The sequence below is a fragment of the Leucopleurus acutus genome, assembly GCF_964270905.1.
Source record: "Leucopleurus acutus genome assembly, chromosome: 1".
Taxonomy (NCBI): Eukaryota; Metazoa; Chordata; class Mammalia; order Artiodactyla; family Delphinidae; genus Leucopleurus; species Leucopleurus acutus.
The window spans coordinates 43347943-43371022 of NC_139142.1; the positions used below are offsets into that span (position 1 = coordinate 43347943).

A 23080-nucleotide genomic window follows, 5' to 3' on the forward strand; every position below is an offset into this window, starting at 1 on the left:
TTTCTTTCAGTCTGTGGCTTGTCTTTTTCATATCTAAAGAGTATTTCAAAGAATGGAAGTTATTAATTTTGATGATATCCAATTTAACACTTTTCTGTTATGGGAGGTATTTTTGGTATCATATTTAAGGAATCTTTGCCTAACCTAAGGTCACAAAGATTTCCTTTTATATTTTCTTTCTTTTGTTTATTTCCTTAAGTTTTCTTTCTTTTTAAAAAAAATACATATTTTTAAAAGTTTTCAACAATTTTGAAAGGTTACTTTCCGTTTACAGTTATTAGAAAATATTGGCTATATTCCCCACATTGTCAATACCTTGAGCCTATCTTACCCCAGTGGTTTCTGCCTGCCACTCCCCAACCCTTACATTGCCCCCTGCCCCCCTGCTCTGTAACCACTAGTTTGTTCTCTGCATCTGTGAGTCTGCTTCTTTTTTGTTGTGTCATTAGTCCGTTGCATTTTTTTAGATTCCACATATAAGTGATATCATACAGTATTTGTCTTTTTCTGTATGACTTATTTCACTTAGCATAATGCCCTCTGAGTCCATCCATGTTGCTGCAAATGGGAAAATTTCATTTTTTTAATGGCTGAGTAGTATTCCCTTGTATATATATATACCACATCTTCTTTATTCATTCATCTGCTGATGGACACGTAGGTTGCTTCTGTATCTTGGCAGTTGTAAATAATGCTGCTCTGACTATTGGGGTGCATGTATCTTTTGGAATTAGTGTTTTTGTTTTTTTCGGATACATACCCAGGTATGGAATTGCTGGGTCAGATGGTAGTTCTATTTTCAGTTTTTTGAGGAACCTCCATACTGTTTTTCATAGTGGCTGTGCCAGTAGGAATGCTTACATTCCTACTAACATTGTACAGGGTTCTTTTTCTTCACATCCTTGCCAACATTTGTTGTTTGTAGACTTGATAGCCATTCTGTATGAGGTGTGACATGGTATCTCATTGTGATTTTGATTTGCATTTCTCTGATGATCAGTGATGTTGAGCATCTTTTCATCTGCCTGTTGGCCATCTGTTTGTCTCCTTTGGAAAAATGTCTGTTCAGATTCTCTGCCCATTTTTTAATCAGGTTTTTTTTTTGGATATTGAGTTGTATGAGTTTTTTTATATATTTTGGATATTAACCCCTTATCTTGCATATCATTTGCAAATATCTTTTCCCATTCAATATGTTGCCTTTTTGTTTTGTTGATGGTTTTCTTCGTTGTGCAAAAGCTTTTAAGTTTGATTGTGTCCCGTTTGTTTATTTTTGCTTTTGTTTCCCTTTCCTGAGGAGACAGATCCAAAAAAATATCGCTAAGACCTATGTACTGCCTATGTTTTCTTCTGGAAGTTTAATACTACACTGTTTTGATCACTGTAACTATAAATCTTGAATAAGGTAGTGTGAGTCCTCTAAAGCGTTTTCATATAAGTCTGATAATCAATTTTTCATTTTCTGGGGAAAAAAAAGTTTGGGATTTTGACTGGAATTGCTTTGAATTTATAGTACTGTTTGTGGAGAATTGACATCTTAGCAATATTGAGTTCTCAAATACAGTTGATTTTTATATGTTGATTTTGTACCTGCAACCTGACTAAACTCGCTTATTCTAATAGCATTTTTTGTAGATTCCACAGGATTTTCTGTATAGAATATCATGTTTTCTGCCAATAAAGTCAGTTTTACTTATTCCTTTCAATATAGATGCCTGTTGTTTTGTCTCTTGCCTTATTGCCCTGGTGAGAACCTCCAATACAATGCTGACTATAAGTGGCGAGAACATACACCTTGCATTATTCTTTTTGTTTGTTTTTTAATCTTTTTTTAAACATCTTTATTGGAGTATAACTGCTTTACACTGGTGTGTTAGTTTCTGCCGTATAATAAAGTGAATCAGCTATACGTATACATATATCCACATATCCCTTCCCTCTTGCTTCTCCCTCCCACCCTCCCTATACCCTGCATTATTCTTGTCTTTATCATTAATATGGTGCTAACTGTAGGTTTTTCTTTTTTTAAATTTTTTTTATTGACGTATAGGTTTTTTAAATTAATTTATTTATTTATTTATTTATTTTTGGTTGTGTTGGGTCTTCGTTGCTGTGCACGGGCTTTCTCTAGTTGTGGCGAGCAGGGGCTACTCTTCGTTGAGGTGCACAGCCTTCTCATTGTGGTGGCTTCTCTTGTTGCGGAGCATGGGCTCTAGGCGCGCGGGCTTCAGTAGTTGTGGCTCGAGGGCTCTAGAGCCCAGGCTCAGTAGTTGTGGTGCGTGGGCTTAGTTGCTCCGTGGCATGTGGGATCTTCCCGGACCAGGGCTTGAACCCTGTCCCTTGCACTGGCAGGCAGATTCTTGACCACTGCACCACCATGGAAGCCCCTATTGACATATAGTTGATTTACAATATCGTGTAACTTTCAGGTGTACAGCACAGCGATATGTATACATATAAATATGTAACCTTATAGGTTATTACTTAATATTGAATATAGTTCCCTGTGCTATACAGTAGGTCCTTGTTGGTTATCTGTTGTTTTTTTTGTGTGTGTGGTATGCGGACCTCTCACTGTTGTGGCCTCTCCCATTGCGGAGCACAGGCTCCGGACGCACAGGCTCAGCAGCCATGGCTCACGGGCCTAGCTGCTCCACAGCATGTGGGATCTTCTCGAACCGGGTCACGAACCCATGTCCCATGCATCGGCAGGCAGACTCTCAACCACTGCACCACCAGGGAAGCCCAGGTTATCTGTTTTATACATAGTAGTGTGTATATGTTAATCCCAGCCTCCTAATTTATCCCTCTCGCATCCCGCTTTCCCCTTCGGTAACCATAAGCTTGTTTTCTGTGTCTGTGAGTCTCTTTCTGTTTTGGAAATAAGTTCGTTTTTGTCGTTTCTTTTTCTTTTAGATTCCACATATAAGGTATATCATATGAGATTTGTCTTTCTCTGTCTGGCTTACTTCACTTACTATGATAGTCTCTAGATCCATACATGTTGCAAATGGCATTATTTCCTTCTTTTTTATGGCTAAGTAGTATTCCATTGTGTGTGTGTGTGTGTGTGTGTGTGTGTGTGTATATATATATAAATTTATACACACACCACATCTTTATCCATTTATCTGTCAATGGACATTTAGGTTGTTTCCATGTCTTGCTATTGTAAATAATGCTGCTATGTACATAGGGGTGCATGTAACTTTTTGAATTATAGTTTTATCTGGATATATGCCCAATAGTGGGATTGCTGGATCATATGGTAATTCTATTTTTAGTTTTTTAAGGAACCTCCATACTGTTCTCCATAGTGGCTGCAATTTACATTTACCAATTTACATTCCCACCAACAGTGTAGGAGGGTTTCCTTTTCTCCATACCCTCTCCAGCATTTATTATGTATAGACTTTTTGATGATGGCCATTCTGACTGGTGTGAGGTGATACCTCATGGTAGTTTTGATTTGCCTTTCTCTAATAATTAACGATGTCGAGCATCTTTTCATGTGCCTCTTGGCCATCTGTATGTCTTCTTTGGAGAAAAGTCTATTTAGGTCATCTGCCCATGTTTTGATTAGGTTGTTGGTTTTTTGTTATTGAGCTTTATGAGCTGTTTGTATATTTTGGAAATTAATCCCATGTTAGTCGCATCATTTGTAAATGTTTTCTCCCATTCTGTAGGTTGTCTTCTAGTTTTGTTTATGGTTTCCTTTGCTGTGCAAAATCTTTTAAGTTTAATTAGGTCCCATTTGTTTTTCATAGATGCTGTTTATCAGATTGATGAAATTCTTTTATTCCTAGTTTTCTGGGTGTTTTTATAAGGATTAGATGTTAGACTTTGTCAAATGCTTTTTTTGTTGTTGTTCTGTTAATGTGGTTGGATTACATTGATTTCCAAATGTTAACCTTGAATTCCTTTGATAAACCCCATTGGTCATCACGTATTATCCTATTTATGTATGGTTGGATTAGGTTTGCTAAACTTTTGTTAAGAATTTTTGTGTTTGCCTTCAAGAGGGATATTGATGTGTACATATTTTTTTCTCGTAATGTCTTTGTGTAGTTTTGGTATCAGGGTAATGTTTGCCTCATAGAATAAGTTGGAAAGTGTTCCTTCCTCTTCAATATTCTGGAAGAGTTTATGTAAAATTGGTGTTATATTTTCCTTAAATATTTGGTAGAACTCACCAGTGAAGTCATTTGGGCCTGCAGTTTTTAACTTTGTGAGGGTTTTAAACTACAAATTAACTTCTCTAGTAGATATGGAGCTATTTTAGTTACCTGTTTCTTTTTAAGTGAGTTTTGGTAGTTTGTGTCTTTTAAGATTTGTATATTTCACACAAATTGTTGAATTTATTGGGATTAAGATGTTCATGGTATTGCCTTATTATCTTTTTTTTATGGTCAATTGATTTTGTGTGTGTGTGTGTGTGATTTTTAATTGAAGTATAATTTGTTTACAGTGTTAAGTTTCTGGTGTATAGCAAAGTAATTCAGTTATATATACATAATATATATAATATATATATTCTTTTTCAGTATAGGTTATTACAAGATATTGAATATAGTTCCCTCTGCTTTACAGTAGGACCTTGTTGTTTATTTTATATATAGTAGCTTATTATCTTTTTAACGTTTGTAGAATCTTTAGCGATGTCTCTTATTCATTTTTTCTGATTGGTATTTTTGTGTGTGTGATCATTCTGGCTGGAGGTTTATCAGTTTTATTGGTTTCCCCAGAGAATCAGCTTTTGGTATCACTGACTTTTCTGTTTTCTGTTTTGTATTTCATTGATTTCCACTCTTTATTACGTCTTTTCTTTCTGCTTACTTGGGTTTCATTTCCCCTTCTTTTTCTAGTTTTTTAAGGTGGAGGTGAGACATTGATTAGAGACCTTTCTTATTTTCTAATATAGGCATTTAGTCTTATAAATTTCCCTTTAAGGTACTGCTTTAGCTGCATACCACAAATTTTAATTTGTTGTATTTATTTTCATTCAGTTCAAAATACTTTTAAATTTCCCTTTTGATTTCTTTTGGCCCAAGAGTGGCTTAGAAGTGTGTTATTTCATTTCCAGATATTAGGGGATTTTTTAGATGTCTTTCTGTTATTGATTTAAATTTGATTCCGTTGTGGTTAGAGGACATACTTTGTGTGATATGAATCCATTTTAAATTTATCAAGACTTGTTTTTTAGCCCAGAATATGATCCATCTTGGTAAGTGTTTTATGAATACTTAAAGAAAATGTATATCCTGATGTTGTTGGATAGCGTATTCTATGAATGTCAGTTAGGTCCAGTTGATTAACAGTGTTGTTTATGTCTTTTATATCCTTACACATATTCAGTCTACCTCTTCAATGAGTTATGCATGAATGTACGGATGTAGAGAGGAGGAATGTGAAAAATTAAATTTATTCTTTGTGGCTTGCTAAGGGCATTTGTTAAGCATCGGGGACCAAAGAAGGAAGGTGAGAGTTGTGGTAGAGAGACTGATGAAGGGTAAAGGTTAGGATTGTATTAAGAAGACCAGGAAGGGAATTGAGTAATACCAAATTAGTATTTATAATCAGTAGAGATTTAGGGAATTTAAAGTGGGTTATGCACTTCAGTGCCCATTACTCTGAGAGTGGATCACAAATGGAGACTACAAATAGGCAACAATCAATTGATAAATAATATAGGAAGCAGTTATAAGAAGTTGAGAGGTAATTTTCTAACTTTTAAAGAGGGATTTAATTTTCTCAGCATAATTACTAATAATTCCTTTACTAATTAGTTAATCAGCAGCAGCAACATCAACATCAAAATGAAAATTTATTATTGTGAACCTATTATATGCCAAACACTGAGCTAAAAATACCTTACATGCATTTTCATACTTTATTTTCACCTCAAGGCTAGGATATAAGTACTATTAATATTATTCCTACCTTACAGATGAAGAAATTGAGGCTTGGTGGGGTTAAATAACATCTCAAGGGGGTCACTCAACCAGGAAGTGATGAAAGTGGGATTTGAGCCTGTTGTATTTTATAGTGTGTCTGTTATTGATTTCCCATCCCCACCCTCCAATAAAATAAAGAATCCTTTTTGTTCTGAGTTTTACTAGAATAGCATTTGTTCATTTGGTGGCTCTCAAAATTCTTTTACTGTGACTCACAATAAGAAAGGCACTTTACATGGCAGTTGAGTGTACATTTATTATATGTATTTATATGTGTGTGTATGTTATGTTTATATGTGTTTATTTCATTAAAACATATTTGGTTTTAATGTGTACTTTAGACATTATTTTCTATTGGTTCTCTCTTCTTTTCTCTCTTTCTTTCTTGTCACAGTCCACTAATGGGTTACAATCCAGGTCAGAAAAACATTGATCTAGTCTAAGCCAGGAGAGTTGTAGACAGACACGGAGCATTGTAACTGTATGTATATGAGAAAGGCATTTTGGGTGGGCAGGAAGAGTTTTAAGTTATCATTTTTTTACTGGATACTGACTATGTCTTATACAAAGTTGATTGCTTAAAAAAAAAAAAAAGTATTGCCTTTTTTTAAAGGTAAACTTGAGGAATGATGTATTTGGTTTTTGTTTTTAAAGCTCTCTGATCCTTCTGATTTACCAAGGAATGCCTTTAGAATTTTTACCATTCTTGTGGAATTTTTATGTATTGAACATATTGATTATGCCTTGGAAACAGGACTTGCTGGTAAGTATATTTATTTGTGTTATACTTCGTGTTAAATTCCTTTGATCCTATTTGGTTAAACTATGCATAATGTTGTTTTATATATATTCAACTCTATCTGTCAAAAGCAGTTCAGTGCAACAAAATGCTTTTTGAGCTTCTGTAACAAGGATTTGTCAGATGCTAGAAGCTATAGAAAGACACAGTTCTCATATTGCTTACATTGACCAGGGCTACATGAGTCACTACAGTGAATGGAAGAATGTAATACAATGCTGTAAGCTATGAAATGCCAAAGGAGCAGAAATGGAAGTGACAGCAATTCTGGTTAAGACAGTTGAGTAAAGTAAGATTTAGAAAGGAAAGTAAGCCTTTTCAAAATAAGCCTGGAGAGGAATAGATTCATATAAAATTTTTTCTTTTATTTTTGGTCTTCTGGGTTTACTGGTATTAATAGGATAATAATGACTTCTTCCCTAAATTCCAGTCCCATTAATTCAGTTGCCTCCTTGACCTCTCTCACCTGTTCTGTGTGCATCTCAAATTTAATATATCCCAAATGAAACTCTTTATCTTCCACCTAAACTTCCTTTCCCCTTCTTTTCCATGTCTTTAAAAGGCATTACTATTTACTGTTTGCTCAAGGCCCAAACCCCGGAGTTATCATAATTCTTCTTTTCATCAAACCTGATAGCCAGTCTATCAGCAAATCCTGTCTGTATACTGCGAAACATAACTCAAATTCGTCTACTTTTTTCCATTTTTGCTGATGCCACCCTGATTTAAAGATCATCATCTCTATCCATTCCTAACTGGTCTCTTTGTGTACATTCTTACCTTTCCAAATAACTGACTCCATGTAACAGTTATGTTATAAATTCAAGGGTCTTAAAATTTCTTGCTTAAGACCCTTTAGTGGTTTCCTGTTACTCTTAGGGGAAAAACAACAAAAAACTCTTTATGAAAGTATAGCTTTTGATCTGGCCTCCTCTTATATATTCATCTTTATCTCATATTGCATTTCCCCTCACTACCCCAGCCCCTTTGGCCTTCATTCATTTTCCTCACTCAGGTTCTTTGCACTTGGTATCTCCCTACCCCCCAATCCTTTTCCTTCAGCTCTTCTCATGTCTGGCTTTTCTCCCTTCTGATCTTAGCTAAGGGGCTACCTTCTTAGAGAGGCCTTTGCTGATCGACGTAGCTAAAGTGACACCCCTTTCCCAGCCTAGTTACGCATTATTTCATCATTGAATTAACTTTTTTCATAGCACTTGTTACAATGAAATTTTCACTTGTTAATATCTGCCTCACTCACCAGAATTCATTCATTGAACACATGCTTATTAAGTCCTTAACCTTGTACTCATGCAGCTTACATTCTTGTGGAAAAGATAGACAAATGACTAGTAAGTGCAATGAATAAAAATAAAATTGAGTAAAGGAATAGAGAATAGTAATGGGAGGTAGGATGGGGAATTCAGGGGCAGAGGGCTTTTTTAGAAAGGCTGGTCAGAAAAGGCCTCTCTGAGGAGACATGAACCGGAGAGCTGAATGAAGTGAAGGAGTAAATTGAATATTTGGAGAAAGAGTATTTTAAGTAGAGAGAACAGCATGTAAGTTCTCTTGAATAGTGAACTTCATGGGAATCTTACCTGTCTTAAGAATCTTATCTGTCTTAATTGCCATTATAGGCTAGCACCTAGAAAGCACATAGCACATGCTCAAAAATGTTTGTATATAACTTCATTCCATAAAGTTTCTAAGGTTGAAGCAAAATTACCCATAATTCAGTAACCTTGTGGTTTATTCTTACCCTTTTTTTTTTTTAACCTGCAGGACATAGATAAGCATTTTTAGCCTGCTTCCCCCCTACTCCACCCAATACAGCAGAAACTTGACATCAAGTATTTAACATTTGCCATTTACAAATAAGCTAATGTGGTTATTTGTATTGGGATAATAATATCCACCTCAAAGATGTGAAGATTAAAGAAGATAATAAAAAAGTAACATGAATTTGATTCTATATGGTATGAAGGAGTTGTTCTTTACCTAGTATGGAAGCCTAGCTTATTCATTTTAATAGCAGTATTCATAATTTGGAAGGGCTTAAAAAATTTCCTGGTAGGATGAGAATGTCCCTTATACTCATAAACATTTTCCATGCAGCTATTTAGTTAGTACATACTGCTGTTATTTCTAATGATTTTATAAAATTCTGTCATGCATATATATTATAAAGTTAACCACCCCCTCTTTTCAGCAATTTAGTAGTATAAATAATGCTACAGTGAACAATTGTAGAGCTTAAAGTGTTTTCCTTATTTTGAATTATTTTCTTTGGATAAAATTCTGGAAGTGAAATTACCAGATCAAAGTGTATTGCAAATTTAAAAAATTTTTATACGTATAAACGATTTTCCTAAGGGGTTTTTTCCCACTAATCTATACTGCTGCTGGCATGTATGATTATTCCAGCTTTTCTGCACACCACTGAATATTCTTTAAAAACTTTAATAATTTAGTGGTTAAAAATGTACATCACTAATGCCTTTTCATGTCTTTCATTAATAGCAAGGATTAGTATTTTCTACATGTGTATTGACTTTATTTTTTTCTCTTGTAAATTTGTGTTGGAGCCTTTAATTTTCTTATCAGTTGGTGATTTTGTCGTTTATGGGAAAATAAAACACCTTTATTTTCCATTTTTAAAACTTTGAAAAAAAATCCTCCTACTGTAAAGAACTCTAGGTATTAAACTTTTGTTTTCTCATTTTCTGTGAGTATTTTTCCTAGCCCCTTATGTCTTTGAACTTTAGCTAGAAACATAAATGTCTGTGGTTAGTAGGGACCTTAGAGTTTAACTATTACTCTCTTACAAGAGAGGAAACAAATCTGGAGAGACCAGCTGTCTGTTTTGGGGTCAGAATGTGAAGTGGCTTGAATACAGTGCTGAAAATCTGGAATTTATTATTTTGACAGTGAGGAGACTTTGAATTATTTTTGAGGAAATAGAGAACATGGTGAGTGAAATATGTTAAATACATTATTATGGCAACAATATATAGCATAAAAGATAAGGAGATTTGAACCAGAATACTAATAAGAAAATTATTTTAACTGTTATAAGAGGTAAAGAGGCCTGGTTATAAGAAAAATGGTTATAAGAAAAATGATAGAAGTGTATTCATGGCTCATGAATCATCGCGCATAAGAGGGCAGAAAAGGGAAGGAGAAGGTATAGTCCAAGATGATTCATTTATTGATTGATTTATTTTTTATTTATCTCCACAAATAATGAAGACGAGTAGATAGTGAAAATTTGGATGTAAAAACTTCGGATGAATTTTATTAAATTATTAACAAGCTTAATTTTACTCTTCTGTCCACAAAAATTATTGCTGATTTAATGAAACAGAAGTTACTTTTATGCATGTTGTATATATAAAACCACATTCTTTTTTCTGTTGCTTACATGAATTTCTTTAATATGATTCTAACATATACATGCCTTCCAACTTTAGGAATTCCTTCTTCAGATTCTAGGAATGCAAATCTCTATTTTTTGGATGTTGTGCACCAGGCCAATACTATTTTTCATCTTTTTGACAAGCAGTTTAATGATCACCTTATGCCACTAATAAGGTTAGTCAAATTGTCTGATTTTCATTGGTGTTTCAATGAATATTATAGTATTCTACTTCTTGTTAAAATTTAAAAGTAATAGATGTTTGTTAAAACATAAACAGGAACAGGAGGGTGTGAAATAAGTAAAAGCCCTTTTCCTCTTCCTTGCCTTCCTGTTTTCCTTCTGTGGTATTAATTTTGGTTTACTGAATGTGTCATAAACCTAAATCTGATATGAAAGACAATTTCTAGCTTGTTCCCACTTATTATAATAAAAAGATGTACAATAACAATTTTATGAGATTAATAGGACAGGTTTTGATGAGGCATTCAATGAGGTTTGGTTTATATCTTCCTATCAATTTATGTGAACTTTTAAAGCATGTGAGGATTAAATAAGGTAGTGTATATGTGAACGTGATTTTTTAAATTGTATGTGTAGTACTATAATTAAAGAGGAAGAATATTCATATAGAAGATAAAATTCTAGACATTTTGTATAAGCGTTGATATGCCAAGAAATAATTAGTCTAGAAATGATCTCAAAGATAAAGATTACTTGTGATCCCTGAATCACATTTTGAAAGGAAATTTACTTTTTAAAGAGCTCTAATGTCACATAACAAAGAATTCACGTAATTATTAGGGTTGCATATTCTTTAATATTTTGGGTGTTTTTTGACATTTAGGTAATATTCAGAAGGTAAATATGGCTACCAAGTTGGTTTTGTTTTTCGTTTTTTTTAATATAGGAAAGCTAAATACAATTGAATTGGGTGTTAGTCTGCAAATTTTAATTAGTATAATTTGCTATATTCTCAAGACTGTGATTTTTCTTACTGAAATACCAGAAATTTAATTAAAAAGGAAACCAAATAATTTCAGAATTTCAAAATCACATATTTATATTCTAAAGGGCTGTCTCCTCACAGATGAAAGTAATAAATCTAAATCCTCCTCTTCCTTCTCTTTTAACGGGTTAATTTTTCCTAGCATGACTATTGTAATGAATTGGGCATAGTGAATACTAAATAATTACTATTTATATGCTTCTTGGATTGGGGAGCAAATTATAATGTGTGTGTGTGTGTGTGTGTGTGTGTGTGTGTGTGTGTGTGTGTGTAGGTATATAGCTATACACATATGCCTATGAAAAACTGTTAGAATTGTAAGGCTACTAATGTGATCTTTTTCCCCCTTTAAACATTCAATAGCTCTTCTCCTAAGTTATCTGAATGCCTTCAGAAGAAAAAAGAAATAATTGAACAGATGGAGATGAAATTAGATACTGGCATTGACAGGCAAGTTGTTAGTTTTACTATTTCTCTTGCATTTTTGTTGTTGTGTTTATTTTTTTATTTAAAAAAATTTTTAACCTCTTTATTCGAGTATAATTGCTTTACAATGTTGTGTTAGTTTCTACTGTATAACAGAGTAAATCAGTTACATGTATACGTATATCCCAATATCCTCTCCCTCTTGTACCTCCCTTCCACCCTCCCTCCCTATCCCACCCCTCTAGGTGGTCACAAAAAGCACCGAGCTGATCTCCCTGTGCTATCTCTTGCATTTTTTTAAAATTGTAAAAACACCATGAAAATGATTTTCAGAGAAGAAGAAAGTCTATTTTAATTCCACCATCCTGCTATAATGTTTGATTTTATTTTTACATATTGCTTTCATCTTTATTAGAATGTTGTTTTTATTGCCTTCCAGGTTTATTATTTATGGAAGTCAGTATGTTTAGACTTACTTTTAAAGCAGATTCTATTTAATATATTTTTTTGTAGATGCCCCCTCCTACACATACACACACACACCCTCTCTCTCTCCCTCTCTCCAAACTCCTTAAAAATGGTATGTAACATAGAAGATTTTATTTTCAGTTAGAACTGTCAGGCTAATATCTGAAATGCTTTAAATAAATTTACTGATTTTCTAAAAGTAACTTCCATTAAGTGAATGCAGACTCTATATTCAAAAAAATTTTTGTAATGTTTATTGTAGTTAATTACCTGTTCATAATATGGAGCAGTGAATCTCTGTCTTTTGAGATGATAGTGGGCATTTATTTATTGATGATCATAATAGCTACTGTTTGGTTTGGCCAGAAAGTTTGTTCGGGTTTTTGTAACATGAAAAACCCGAACGAACTTTTTGGCCAACTCAATATTTATCAAGAATTTGCGAACTTCCCTGGTGGCACAGTGGTTAAGAATCTGCCTGCCAACTCAGGGGACACAGGTTTGAGCCCTGGTCCGGGAAGATCCCACATGCCGTGGAGCAATGAAGCTTGTGTGCCACAACTACTGAGCCTGCGAGCCACAACTACTGAAGCCTGCATGCCTAGATCCCGTGCTCCGCAACAAGAGAAGCCACCGCAATGAGAAGCCCATGCACCACAATGAAGAGTAGCCCCTGCTCACTGCAACTAAAGAAAGCCCATGCACAGCAATGAAGACCCAATGCAGCCAAAAATAAATAAATGAATAGATAAATAAATAAATTTATTTTAAAAAAAAAGAATTTGCTATGTGCCGGGCACAGTACAAGGATCTTTACCTGTATAATTTCATTTATTAAGTAGGAAATACTATTCCCATTTTACAGGTGAGGAAATGAAAGCATAAAGAAATGAGGTAGTTTGCTCAAGATCATAATGCTGGATATTTGGGACTCAAATTCTAAAGCCCATGCTACTAGGGTTTGGGCATATTTTTATTTATTGTAATTCTCCTCCTTTCTCTTCTATTCAAAAAAACATATTTGAATATAAGTTAGTTACAGGAACTCTAGCCCTTAATATCTTTGTCTTTTGCCTATCTATTATCCTTTCCCAGCTTTATTTTATTCATTGTTGTGCTTAGATTGCTTGGTCCATCTCTTTAATTACTCCCTCGTAATTACCCTAAAATTTATTTCCTTTAACCATAATTATCTTACAGATCCTAAAATCTGGATTAATGCAGACTCTTTTATTCCCATAACCGGATGGCTGATTGCTGTTGGAGAGTGCCACATAACTCAAACATTATTTGTGCCATTACAAACACATACTCTCATTTCTCAACTGGGTCTTCAGTACCACTTGTTCAGCCTCCTGCTTGTCCTTAGACTGTGAAACTCGGGTTCTTCTCACCTGTTCTTCTAAACTTCGGCCATTCCTCATAAGCCCCTCTATCATACTGCCTTCCTAAGCATTCTCCAAATATAGTTGTTAAGGAACAAATTAGTGACAGTCTTCTAAGATCTTTAAGATTTCCTTAAATAGAGTAATGGGCAAATGAATCTTTGCCCTGTTTTTTGAGCAGGAAGCTAATAAAACTAAGAGGTCTTTGATGTCAAGACCTAGAATTTACTTTTTTAAAATCTGAAGTATACCCATAGTAAAATAGTCTCATGGTGACATGAAATGAAGTAATTTAAATTTAATTTATTATAAATAATATAAATAAAAGTAAATATAAAGTAAATTAAATGGATCAAATACATGGTGTTCTCAATTCTCTAGGACATTAAATTGTATGATTGGACAAATGAAGCATATCTTGGCTGCAGAACAAAAGAAAACAGATTTTAAGCCAGAAGATGAAAACAATGTTTTGATTCAGTATACTAATGTGAGTAAAATGATTCAGTATGCTACTAAGAATATCTGCTTTGTTTGTACTTTTGTTAACATTTCATTGATGTATCTTATTATGCTCCACGTTTTTTTATTTTATACTTAGAGATTAATGAGAAACTATATGTATTTTCTCCTTAGCTAAGCTGATACACATTTCTATGTAATAAGTATAGAAAAAATTTTTACAGGCCTGTGTTAAAGTCTGTGCTTATGTAAGAAAACAAGTGGAGAAGATTAAAAATTCCATGGATGGGAAGAATGTGGATACAGTTTTGATGGAACTTGGAGTACGTTTTCATCGACTTATTTATGAGCATCTTCAACAATATTCCTATAGTTGTATGGGTGGCATGTTAGCAATTTGTGATGTTGCTGAATATAGGAAGTGTGCCAAAGACTTCAAGGTATGTATTCACAAATATCAAACTTGTAAATAGGTTCAAGAACATAAGTCAGATCATAAAAAATGTGTACTGACTTATAATCATCAGTGAAAAATTTATAACTTTTGTTGACATTGTAGTGAAACAGATCTAACATTTCCTAACTGAAAAAGTATTGTTGCAGTCATATTTTCAATATTAACACATTTTTGCTTTGAGCTTTATTTTAGACAAGGCCATATTTCAGTTCCATAGTCCGAATGACCTTATTAAATAACGCCCATGACTAATGCTGCATATATCAGATATCAGGAAAATATGTTCTTTCTTCATGTACATCTCTCTGAAATCAGTTTCCCTTAATGTTTAAATTATTTAAGAAACCTGCTAAATCAATGATAACTAATTCTAGTTTACAAAAGTATAAGTGATTATTACTATTTAAGAAAATTGGCATAATATGAATCTTTTCAAAAAGATTATAGTGAGTTTTATAATGTCTGAAATATTTGAGTTTTAACGCTTCAGGAACTTTAAAAAATTCTAACATTGAACTGAATAACAGTACGTAAGTGAGGAGAATTTACAAACTGATTGTAAAACTAAACATTATCTTGTTTCAATGTTATTTTTTTCCTTCCCTTATCTCAATTCAGATTCCTCTGGTATTACAGCTTTTTGATACTCTGCATGCACTTTGCAATCTTCTGGTAGTAAACCCAGATAATTTAAAGCAAGTCTGCTCAGGAGAACAACTTGCTAATCTGGACAAGAACATTCTTCACTCCTTCGTACAACTTCGTGCTGACTATAGATCTGCCCGCCTTGCTCGACATTTCAGCTGAGGTTGAATTTACAAGGGCAGTGTGTTGTACTTCAGCAGGCCTTGGTTGATAGAAAGCACAGGCGGTTTCTTATGACACAGCCAACATTTTATTGATAAATGACTGTTTAGAAAAACAGCAGCCATACTTACTCTTGAGATTTTATTTGAAATTTGGACACTACTAAGCATATTTTGCTCTTTTCCCTTAAGTTGGATTTTAATTCCGTTTTTGAACTTATAAATTTCAAACTCTGTAAAGCTATATGTCATTGTTTTCATCCTGGAAAATGTTAGTGTCAGAAGGCAAATGAGATGTTACCAGTGTTCTGGTTCATGTTCTTTAACATAGTCCATTGGGAAATTTCACCATCCTGTTTTGCACTAAAGATGGGTAAAATCCAGCAAAACTACATTTATTATTTATCAATTTTCAATGACCTTTTCAGCACTGGTAATTGTGAATCAGGTTATTTTAGGTTTTCCTAGAGAACTTTTTGCTTCTTTCAGAAGGTTAATTAACAATTGGGCATAATTTTTGTAGTTGGTTGATTGGATTTTTCTGAGGTACAACAATAATACTATTCCAAGAAAAATGTTATAAACAAAACTAAAATGATGAAATGTTTTATGTAGGTATTAGCAGTGGATCAGAATACATCTGCTTTCTGGGTAAAAAAAAAAAACTTAAATGTTTACAATTTCTTATTTGGTAAACAGATTTTTAAGCCAATACTAGCAAGAAATTAATAAAATTACCTTATTTTATATTTTGCTTAAGATAAGGTGGAGGATCTTAATTAAAGGACCATATTTATTCATTATTTTAATATTACAAGGGAAGTAAAAAAATGAGGTGTGGTCTAAATGGTGCATATGAGAAGTATTGACAGTGTTTAGCAACAATGCAGTCCTTTAAGATTTCTACCTTTATGCAAAACTGGAATAAGATGGAATGGCTAAACATGCAGGTAGTCTTCTATTTTAAGAGGAATTGGGAATTGATAGTTAGCATTATATTCTAAGTCTCGAGATAAACTTTGCAAGGACTAGTTGCTTTTTAAATCTATAGTTTCTGTCATTACCTTTTTCAGGGCATTTCTGAAGCGATTCCTACTGAATGTAGTTAATTGAATTGGCTTAATATGGTGGCATAATAAATCACTTATAAAATTTTAAACATCAAGCAGAAATTTAGAAATATCTTTACTCTAAAAACTATAAACTTGCTCTGTGAGAATGCATTCTTAGCTATATGTAGTGTTTCAGCTTTCATTGTGTTTTCCATAGTCTTCAGGAACAGATAAACTTTAATGTTCAACTCATTCTTGACTTTTCTTTTTCCTTTAATGTAGGCTTTTTGGCCTAATTTTGGAAAACTAATTTTAAGAATATGTTTCTGGGGCTTCCCTGGTGGCGCAGTGGTTGAGAGTCCGCCTGCCGATGCAGGGGACACGGGTTCGTGCCCCAGTCTGGGAAGATCCCACATGCCACGGAGCGGCTGGGCCCGTGAGCCATGGCCGCTGAGCCTGCGCGTCCGGAGCCTGTGCTCCGCAACGGGAGAGACCACAACAGTGAGAGGCCCGCGTACCGCAAAAAAAAAAAAAAAAGAAAAATATGTTTCTGAATGTTCATCAGCTTTACCCAAACTTCCAGGTCCAGAGCGAGCTAGCTACTGTTTAAGTTACTATTGACTGAATTTTCTTCATTTTCTATTTAGCCCAGTGTTATCAGGGTAAGCAAGAGAAATGAAGTATGCCAACTTTTGTCAAAGCATTTTAGGAAATTGTGGCAGCTTTAGAAGGCTGTCTAATTTTCTATTCCTTAGCCAAAGGAAAGCCAGAACAGGTTTTGGATACTAGAGAAAGTCATATGCTTGTACTATTGCCATTTTAGAAAGCTCTGATGTGAATTCAAATTATACCTCTGTTACTTAAAGCCAACAATTTTAAAGCAGTAGTTTTACTGGCCACTTGAACTCTTTGTACACAGTGTCAATTTGTAAAAAAATAAAAAAGGGAAAAAAATATCAAATAAAACATGAGAGAACACTTTAAGACTTCCAAATCAGAAAAGTGCTTCAAATTATTTTGTTTGGATTAATTTTTTAAATGTAAAACATATATTTGTTGCTTAGATATTTTGTTAATTATTATTTCCATGTTTGAGTTCTGTGCAATATTTTCCATTATGTCCATTGACAGGACAGTAACAAAGAAAACTCATAAGTGACTACTTAATTTAGAAGTGTTAACATTAATGCTCAATAAACAAATTCCCTGCAATTGTTTTTTTTTATTTCACTCCATTTTTACATTTTGAGGACATACATACTGAATTTTATAAATTATTTTTTATTTAAATTTTTAAGATGTTTCTTATTTTTCATAGCATAGGTCTTCCTTTTTAAGCAGAAAAATACTTGACTATATAATCAAAATTAGAAACAGATTGTCTTTCTCTAAGAAAAAATTTGTTATATAAAGCAGTATGCATTCTTTGCATTCATTGTATTTCATTTTGAAAGTATTTTTCATATTAATGGACACTACAAAATTCTCAAAATATATGGCTCAAAAGAGATGGTCAATAAGTAAAATGTTTTTCATATGCACATGGTAAAATTTTAGGTAGTGATAATGGAACTTTGTATATCAGTAACTTTAGTCAACATTTGAATAAGGAAAATCTTTATAATTTTCTGTAGTTTCACATGAGCTAACATGCAATGTTTAGATAATGTTTTGAAATTGAAAATAGACTCTTAAACACTGCATTTTTAGAAAATGCAGAAACACTCAATAAAAAGCTTGAGTGTATTATGTTTTCATAACACAGAAAGTGAAATACAGAACACAGGTTTAAGAAGGAAGTCTAACTTCTATAAGTTATGATATTGAAAATGACAGCTAACCAAAGTAGCTGAATACTTCTTATGAGGAATTGTTAAATAATGGCTGGTTGCATCTTTAGACAGTTGGTTATCTGACTATTTCAAGACAGTTATTAGTAGCCTCATTTTGAATATACCCATGTTTGCAAGTCCCTAGCACCTTTCTTGTTTTAAAAAGAGCTTCTAAGTAAGTTAATTCATGGTATATTTTAGACCATCCCTTTCCTTTCACTTTAAATATATCACTCTGAATATCAGCCTTCTCACTCACCATAAAATAATTTAATTAGCCAGTAGATCGACTCAAAGTGGAGAATTTACTGCTTCCTTAAAATGCCTTTTTCTCATCTATGATGGTGAAATATTTACATCTATCTAGATAAAGAGATTTTTGTTCTTGAAATGCCACAAAACCCATTAAGGTGGTCATGTTTATGAAGTAGTGCTTAAGGCATGCTTGAACTGCACGTGAGAGTAAGTAAGGTTCCCTGGGTGCATAATTTGTTAGTGACTTTAAAAGCTCAGATCTGGGAGTTTAATTTTTTTTTAATACAAAAATATTCTATGTATTACCGTTTATTGCCCATTGACTCAGAAGTATGACATATTTTCTAGAAGCATAGTGATTTCTAGTGGAGAATTTGACATATGAAGCATTCTGAGCTTTCATCCAATTAGTTTAACTATATTCAGTCCCTGTAGTACTTCTCTCTGCTTGAAGAAGTCTGTCCTGAAATACGTTGTGTACTTTGGAGGAAAAGACCAGTCCATATTGTTACTGTAAATAATTCTACATAAAGTAAAAATAGCATTTAAAAATTTTTGATGCATAATAAAGTATAGCTATATTTATTGACTTTAGTCCCATGCACTGTGCTAAGCCCTTTACATATATTATCTCATTTGGTTTCAAAGGAGCCCTAGGAGTAGGGTACTGTTATCTCCATTTGACAGACCCCGTGCACAGAAAGTTTTAAGTAGATCTGCTCAAGGTCTACAGCTAAGTAAAAGACTCAGATAGAAACCTGAATGTTTCTCACACTTTATCTTCTATACACTGTTCTCCTTATGCAACATAAAATATTGTTTGATAGGCTCATTAGTTTTGCTTAGTCTAATTTTCTTTTCATCCAATGTTTGGTTCTCGTTGTAGTGTTTAGATTATGAAGTTGAGATACAGGGCTAATATCTGATTTACTGTTAGACTTTTTCGTAATGTGTCAGGTGTGTGGTCATACTTTTATAAAATTTGGTTTTTAAAATTTTATAAGTGGTCATGAAATTTTAATTGAATATTAAGTGTGTACCTACTAGAAATGTTTCCATCAAAAAGTTCTTTAGTGAGTTATTTTGCATAATCATAATGCTGTTTGAGTAATTTTTGCAACAGAAAGACTTCAGGTATTTTGTACCATATTTTGTAACATGGGAGTGAATGACAACTCTACCTTGAAAGATATGAAGAAATCAGTATTTCTACCTTCAAAAACAGACTATTTTAATGTCACAAGTTTGCCAATTCTGTTGTTTATTTAGTGCCTTAGTAGTTTTAAATGGCTAATGCTGGAGTGAAAACATGGAGAAAAATGTACTCAATGTATTAGCAATAGGGGTCATTTTTATGTAATCAAATATTGCATATTTAATCTTTTTAAAATTGCCTTAACTCTTAACTTTTATTCTTACCACTGATCAATCTTTCTCTTTCCAAATTTAGGGGAGAAACAATCCTCAAGTGTATATAGGAGAGAAACCTGACACATTAGAGAGTAAGAATTTTAATTGGTGATTTGAAGCAGCTGGGTTGATAACCCTGGGCTTAACAAGACTGATATTTTTAAACTAGGCCCTGTATACTTTAACATTGTTATCTGGGAGGTAACACTAAACTTCAGTTCTTGTGATTAATAACACTTTTGTGGTGGAGAGACAGGTAATTAACTATACTTGCTCATTTTCTAAGTGGTTTAGAAGGTTGCAGTCTGCCTCACCATGCAAAGCTAATTTAAATATGAATATATAACAGTCATACTCCAAACAGCAAACAAGCTCAAAGGAAAGTCATTTATTCAGAAGGCATAGATTTGCACTAGACAGCAGTGATGCATTACAAATATGTAATTATTTTTACTAATATTTAAGCAGGTGGAATGGATTAGAACATGGTCAACATTATGCTGCTGCTAACATGTATTTTCCTATATTAATATGTACTGTGCAACATGTATTAAAATTGTCAATAATTCATTTTAGCCAAGACACTATATTACTGTGTTGAAGAGACAGTATCCAACTGAGCCACTTTTAATTTAAAAGTCTGAAACTGGAATTAAGTTTACTTTCAAAAACCACTTAAATTACTTTATAATCACTGGAAGGTCAATAAAACAGAATTATCAGTGACTGGTCACTTAATAGGAAGAAGTATGGAGGGGTAAGAATAGGGATAAGAATCTGGAATGAGTTAATTTATACTCAGATGAGTGACTTCTTTTGTTTTCATCATTGGCAATCTTAAATGAAGGAAAATGTCTTTCTTCCAGAGTATCTTCATATTAATAAACTAAGTTTGAAGATTGGATGGAACCAACTCCAAGGAATTAATCTCCAATGGTGGACTTTCAGATTTTTTAGATTAAACTTTGAGAGGTAGGAATCCTTCTTGATGCCCCTATAATCTTAAATAGGCAGGTGCCTTGGAATGGGGCCATCCCTTTTTACCTGCCTGTCATTTTAATCTTTATACTGTGGGTAAATTTGTTTTCTTTGAACTCTGGCATTTTGTTGTGGCAGTCTATCAAACCTGCTGCTTTTTGCTATAGAGAATATTATCCAAATAGAATCTGGACAATGCTGAACTAAAGCAAACTGTGAAACTACCTCTTAAATATATTGTTTGCAAATGCTGTGTGCTAGAGGATTCACATAAAATTATATGAAAATACTTTATAACGAATAATACTAAGTGCCTCTATATTAGGATTCTTCAGAATGTATTTTCAATTTTTGCCACAAGGGGGAGAAGTTATTTTTATAGTAATACTTACAAAGATTTTTGTTTGATAAAAATAGAACTCACATAGCTTCTCTCTACTGAACAGCACCTATGAACATGTCGCTATCCTAACTAACAGGAAGAGTGTGTGAGTGTGTGTGTGTGTTTAAGATTCTGAAAGTCATGTGTGAGAAGAATTTCTGGGTGAATTAATGACACAAAACTAAAACAGTTTTGAAGAACATATATGTGCACAGTGGACCCAGGAACTGGACAGACTTCGTCATTAAAATTGTTTTTTTAATCATTGAATTCCTTTATCAGCTCTTTAAGAATAATAAGAATCTATTGATTCATTTTTTTGCTTTCTGCTTTTTAAAGAAAAATTTTCGAAACAATCTCTAACTTACAGAAAGGTTGTAAATATGGTACAAATAAAATTTTTCCACTTTGAGAGTAAGTTGCTGTCATGATGCCCCATCACCCTGCAATACTTTTGTATTTCCAAAGAGAAGAAATTCTCCTATATAGCCACAATACAACCATCAAAATCAGGAAATTAACATTGATATATTACTCCCATCTAATCCTAAGACCCCATTCAGGTTTCACCAGTTGTCCCAATAATGTTTTATAAGGATCCACTTCAAAATCATGTGTTGTCTTAGGTTGTAGTGTCTCTAGTTTCTTTCACTCTGGAATGGTTCCTCAGTCTTTCCTTGACTTTTACTACCCTTGGCACTTTTGTAGATTATAAGCCAGTTATTATGTAAAATGTCCCTAAATTTGGTTTATCTGTTTCCTCATGAATAGATTCCAGTTGCTTTTTTGGCAGGGGTATTACAAAAGCAATTCTGTGTTCTCATTGCATCCTATGAGGTAGTGTACAATTTCAGTGCACTATTTCTGATGATACTCATTTTGATCACTTGCTTAAGGTACTACCTATCAGGCTTCTTCACTGTAAAGTTACTTCCTCCCTTTGTAAGTATTTTGTGAGGAGGTAGTTTGAAGCTATGTATATATCCTGCTCCTAATCAAAATTTCAGGTTGTTAATATCTATGAATTCACGGTTTTCTAGTCAATGGATTATAATCTGTTATTTATTTTGAATCTCAAATCATCCCCCATTTGGTCAATGGGAGCCCTTTCAAGTTGGCTCCTCTGTCCTTTGACAAGTTGCCATCATTTTTTAAGTACTTTCTTACATTTGGGCACACAGGTTTCTCCAAACTTACCTTGTACTTGCCTGCCCCATCTTTGGAATCAGCTGTTTCTCTGCCTTTTAGTGGAAATTGGTATTTAGAAACTATAATTTGTGCATGAGATGTGCTTATAATTGAGATATCGGTGCCACACTCCTCGGTGGATGGTGCTCTAGGGCTTTATGTGTGTATATACGTGTATAATGTTTTAAATTTACATACACATACACTTTACTGTGTGACACCCTTTTCACCTCATTTGAGCTCCAGTACCCCACATTGTATTTCTCTCTTCCCCCATGCAGGAGGGGGACTTCCTCACTCCACTCAGCGTCTGAGGCTTTGGCTTTAGGACAGGTTGGGGGAATGAAAACAGTCATTACAGAAAACATGTAAAGATTTTAAAAATCTAAATAAAAATTACTCATAATTTCATCATTCAGAAACAACTTTTTTTTTGGTGTATTTTCTTTTATTGTAGTGATCAAATTAATAAAGCTGAATTGAGAAGGGTAAAGTGTTTATGCCAAAAACACGAGGCTTATATTTTAAGGAATTAAATTTGAAATCATATCATATGTTTTTCTATAATACGTGGCCTTGCTACTATGAGTAGTTGTTAATTAATGATAGAGTACATCAGAGAAACTGATTCTGAGAAAGGAAATCTGACCATTAAGGACTAAATACCAATAGGATATTGGTACTCTATTGCTAATAAAATTCAAAGAAAAAATGATCATAAAATTGTTTTGTAGGCCAGCAAATAAAAATATATTTAAGTAAGATCAGCTTTATATGAGAAAGGGGTCTGTATCTAGACTGTATT

The 23080-nt window shown here is 33.5% G+C and overlaps 1 protein-coding gene across 1 annotated transcript in view; it reads left to right on the top strand.

The window, feature by feature from the left end:
* EXOC5 (exocyst complex component 5) overlaps nt 1-18676 on the top strand; it is a 49176-nt gene extending 30500 nt beyond the window's left edge. Inside the window, exons 13-18 of the mRNA XM_082852270.1 lie at nt 6609-6717; nt 10221-10341; nt 11538-11624; nt 13835-13943; nt 14140-14355; nt 14991-18676. Of these exons, the coding sequence (XP_082708396.1) occupies nt 6609-6717; nt 10221-10341; nt 11538-11624; nt 13835-13943; nt 14140-14355; nt 14991-15179 (831 nt within the window). The 3' untranslated portion in view covers nt 15180-18676. The remainder of the gene's footprint in view (nt 1-6608; nt 6718-10220; nt 10342-11537; nt 11625-13834; nt 13944-14139; nt 14356-14990) is intronic.
* The last annotated feature ends 4404 nt before the right edge of the window (nt 18677-23080 follow it).